Source organism: Leptonychotes weddellii, unplaced genomic scaffold, assembly GCF_054177405.1.
Source record: "Leptonychotes weddellii isolate Sample4059 unplaced genomic scaffold, ASM5417740v2 HiC_scaffold_19089, whole genome shotgun sequence".
In the NCBI taxonomy this organism is placed as follows: domain Eukaryota; kingdom Metazoa; phylum Chordata; class Mammalia; order Carnivora; family Phocidae; genus Leptonychotes; species Leptonychotes weddellii.
In genome coordinates, this window is record NW_027776231.1 from 1 (window position 1) to 3,669 (window position 3,669).

Genomic DNA, 3,669 nt, shown 5'->3' on the forward strand with positions numbered 1-3,669 from the left:
AGCAGACTCCCCGCTGAGCAGGGAGCCCGATGCGGGACTCGATCCCGGGACTCCATCCCGGGACTCCAGGATCATGACCTAAGCCGAAGGCAGTCGCTTAACCAACTGAGCCACCCAGTCGCTTAACCAACTGAGCCACCCAGTCGCTTAACCAACTGAGCCACCCAGGCGCCCCAAGCGGGTCCACTTTTGAAGCGCCCCAGGTTCGAGTCCAACAGAGACCGGACCTGTTTGTTGGGTGTTTGGAGCTGGTGACTCACCTTCTCTGACCCTCGGGTTTTTTGGCCTGAAAAACCGGTGGTTTTGGCAAACTTGTACTTATGTATTTACTCAGCAATTAAATTTTAAAAATATTTCCTTAATCACTAGATTATTATACTCTGAGCAGCTGTGAGAGAAATACTGGTTTCCCCACAACTTTTGAAACTCCGGTGCTATCACGGTTTCCCACAAGTGTATCTTCAAAGTTTTAAGTCTTGACTAACCTAGTGAGAGAAAAAGTTCAGAAATGATTTGTCTTTCTTTTCCTGCACATTTTTTTTTTCTTGTTGAGTTTTGGGAGCTCTTTGTATACCAAGGATGTAGTTTAACCAAGTAGTGTATCTTCTTTTACTATTATAGGTGAGATCGTCCAATACATTTTGCAGGCTTTTTTTTTTTTTTTTCCCCATGTAGGAAACTAAATTAAATCCCTTGCTGTTTTACTGAATTCTCTGGTTGAAATAGCTTTTTAAAGTTAATTTGGGTTTTTCATATAGAATAAGTCATATCATCTGCAAATAACTTTGCCTTTTTTTCTCATTTCTCAGTCGAATCTCTTCTTTCTTGTCTAGTTGTATTGACCAGCACTTCCAGACAATGTTAAATCTTCGGGGGAGTTGGGTGGACTGTGGACATTCCCCTCCACCTCCCTCTCTTTGATGGCAGAATTGCCAGTATTTGCTCATTGAATTCAATGCTCCTTGGCTTGAGATTTTGCAGTTAAATGAGGAAAATATCTGTCTTTGCTAATTGTTTACTGAGAGATGTTAAGCAATGGATACTGAACAGTACAATGTACCATTTCACCCTACGATTTTGTTTCCCGATGCATTAATGTGGCTATTAACAAACTCCTATTGAACCATCTCTGCATCTTAAGCGTGAGCCTTCTTAAGATCTACTTTTTTTTTTCCTTCAAAGATTTTAAGTAATCTCTACACCCAAAGTGGGGCTTGAACTTACAACCCTGATAAGAGTTGCATGCTCGGGGCACCTGGGTGGCTCAGTCGTTAAGCGTCTGCCTTCGGCTCAGGTCATGATCTCAGGGTCCTGGGATCGAGCCCCACATCGGGCTCCCTGCTCCGTGGGAAGCCTGCTTCTCCCTCTCCCACTCCCCCTGCTTGTGTTCCCTCTCTAGCTGTGTCTCTTTCTGTCAAATAAATAAATAAAATCTTAAAAAAAAAAAAAAGTTGCATGCTCTACGGACTGAGCCAGCCAGGTGCCCCTCAAGATGTATTTTTTAAAAGTTGCCATTAGAGCTCATAAAAAGCTTTACTTGGTGTTTTTACACCTGTGTTGATGGGGGTCCACTTGGGCACTTCCATGCCTGTCCCCATAGTGCCCACTCACACTCCCGTGGGTCTGGGACAAACACCCTTGTGCACCTGTCACCTGCCCAGCCTCCCTCACTGAGCTCCCTTGATCACCCCCTTCACAGGCTTTGCCTTCAACGTCTGGGGTGAGAGCAGAGCCCAGGACCAATGGTTCTCCTGGGACTCCCACTCTATGACCCCTTCCAGGGTCCCTACTCGGGAGGGGGTAGTGCCCCCCCCCCCCCCCAGTTCTCATCTGAAATGATCAGGCTATGACCTTGGCAGGGCAGAGTTTCCACAGACCCTCATGTGTTTGTTGAATGACTTGCTGAAGCCTCTAGTTTCCGGAGAGCTCAGGTCGTGGCTGGACTAAGTCTCATCTCTGAACTATCATCTTCAGTTTCAAGAAGGCCCAGCCCTGATGCTCCCTCCTCCAGGCTGACCTCCAGACATAGCCCCATTTCTCCCCCACCCTCCAGCCTCACCCCAACCGCACAGGGCTGAAGGCACTGTGTTTGGCTCTGACTCTTCCAGCCTGGGGTCTCCTGCGGCTTCTTGGGGCCTGGCCTTTTCCGGTGTGGGGTGGGTACTCAGGGGGGAGCTGAAGGGGGAGGTCACTGGGTCACCACCCCGCCCAGATTGACCTTCCTCTCCTGCTCATGCGCTTTCTGTGGCTCTCAGGAACCTCCAAAGACCCTCCCATATTGTTGCCCAGCCCAAAGGACAGCCCTGGACACGGGTGGAGGGCAGACAGAGGGCAGACAGGGTGGGCCGGGACAGGTCTTTATTTGAGTTTGGGCATGATGCGGATGAAAAGGATCATGCTGATGAAGATGAAGCAGACGATGATAAGCATGGCCCAGAGCAGCCAGTTGACAGACTTCTGTGTGTGCTGCTCCAGCCGCTCGGATTCTGTCTTCAGCTTCTCCAGGTTCTGGTCAGCCATCTTGAGGGAGTGTGACAGGGTCTGTGGGTGAGGTAGGGAGAGTGTCAACCCGACTGCGGTCAAGTGTGGTGTCTCCCCGCCACCTGGGGGCAAGTCTGCTCCTCTAGGCCCTGCTGGTACTGCCCCCTCTGCTGGGAATTCCGTTTGTGCCTACTACCAAACTTCTATTATCCAACAAAGCCCTGGCCACAGTGCCCTTCTGCTGGGAAGCCTTCTCTGATGTCCCAGGGCAGAGGTTGGAAAGTTCCCACAGTCCTCACACCTGGTTGTCCTTCTTAATGACGCTCTGGGCGGCCAGTGTGTTGGTCTTGAGGCTCCGGGCCAGGCCTAGCATCTCCTCCGCGAGCTTCTCCTGGAGGTTCTGATGTCGCTGCAGGACGAGGTCCAGCTCGGCTGCCGACTGTTTCTCATCCCCTGGTCTGGGCCCTGTCACCCCGCTGACCTCATACATAGGTGGACAAGTGGGCATGAGACGGGGTGGGGGAGGGGAAGAAACCAACATGTTCCCAAGGAACCCAAAGGTTATGGCTCCAGCCACTGCCCTGCTTGGGGCTCCGTTTCCCCTTTTTTACTTTGGCTTTTAGGAAGAGCATCCCCAGAAGTGGCTTCTGATCAGTAGTTTAGATGCTTGTGGAGGCCCTCATGGTTTGGTGCTTCAGTGGCCCAAGGTTCGTCCAGCCGCCCGCCCTCCTCACACCCCAGGGCCACCCAAGGGCTGAAGACACTTACGTTCTCTTCCTCACATTCGGCTGGGGCTCTGGAAGCGAAAAAGCCAAGCAGGAAGAAGGAAAGGATTGGTTTCCTGTTTTCCGGCTTCCTGATCATTGCCTGTGATGTGTCTGCTATTCATAATGTCGTTGCCTGTCTAGTCGGCTGCCCAGTGAGCTCCTGATCATGCTTCAAAGCCCTAACTCAAAAGCCCTCTCTTTTAAGAAATTTTCCTCACCCCTATCTGGGCTCCCCCAGGCCCCACGTCCCTTCTGCTGGCCTAACCTTGGCCCCGTGGCCTGGGAGTTTCCAGCTTTATTTCCTCTGGCGGCCAGCTCCTCTGTCCTGGTACCCCCATCAGGCATAACTAGGTGACGCCCCTGGGGCTATGCTCCCTGGGCTGTGGAAGACCCTGGGGGAGTCAGGTGAAGGATGTGAGGC

At 51.5% G+C, this 3,669-nt stretch overlaps 1 protein-coding gene across 1 annotated transcript; it reads right to left on the bottom strand.

The window, feature by feature from the left end:
* Positions 1 to 2,341: 2,341 nt before the first annotated feature.
* Positions 2,342 to 3,628, bottom strand: LOC145718651 (vesicle transport protein USE1-like). The gene is made up of 4 exons (XM_081810154.1): positions 3,514 to 3,628; positions 3,250 to 3,277; positions 2,783 to 2,957; positions 2,342 to 2,541 (listed from the first exon to the last, which is right to left on the bottom strand). Exons 1-4 carry the CDS (start codon positions 3,584 to 3,586, stop codon positions 2,359 to 2,361), a joined length of 459 nt encoding a protein of 152 aa, XP_081666280.1. The 5' UTR covers positions 3,587 to 3,628; the 3' UTR covers positions 2,342 to 2,358.
* Positions 3,629 to 3,669: the final 41 nt, after the last annotated feature.

Excerpts from the sequence above, each read along its gene's own strand:
- LOC145718651 (XM_081810154.1), bottom strand. The coding sequence starts at position 3,586 with ATGGGGGTACCAGGACAGAGGAGCTGGCCGCCAGAGGAAATAAAGCTG. Across the intron at positions 2,958-3,249 it reads CCGAATGTGAGGAAGAGAAC|CGGGGTGACAGGGCCCAGAC; the intron begins GTAAGTGTCTTC and ends GTATGAGGTCAG. Across the intron at positions 2,542-2,782 it reads TCATTAAGAAGGACAACCAG|ACCCTGTCACACTCCCTCAA; the intron begins GTGTGAGGACTG and ends CCTCACCCACAG.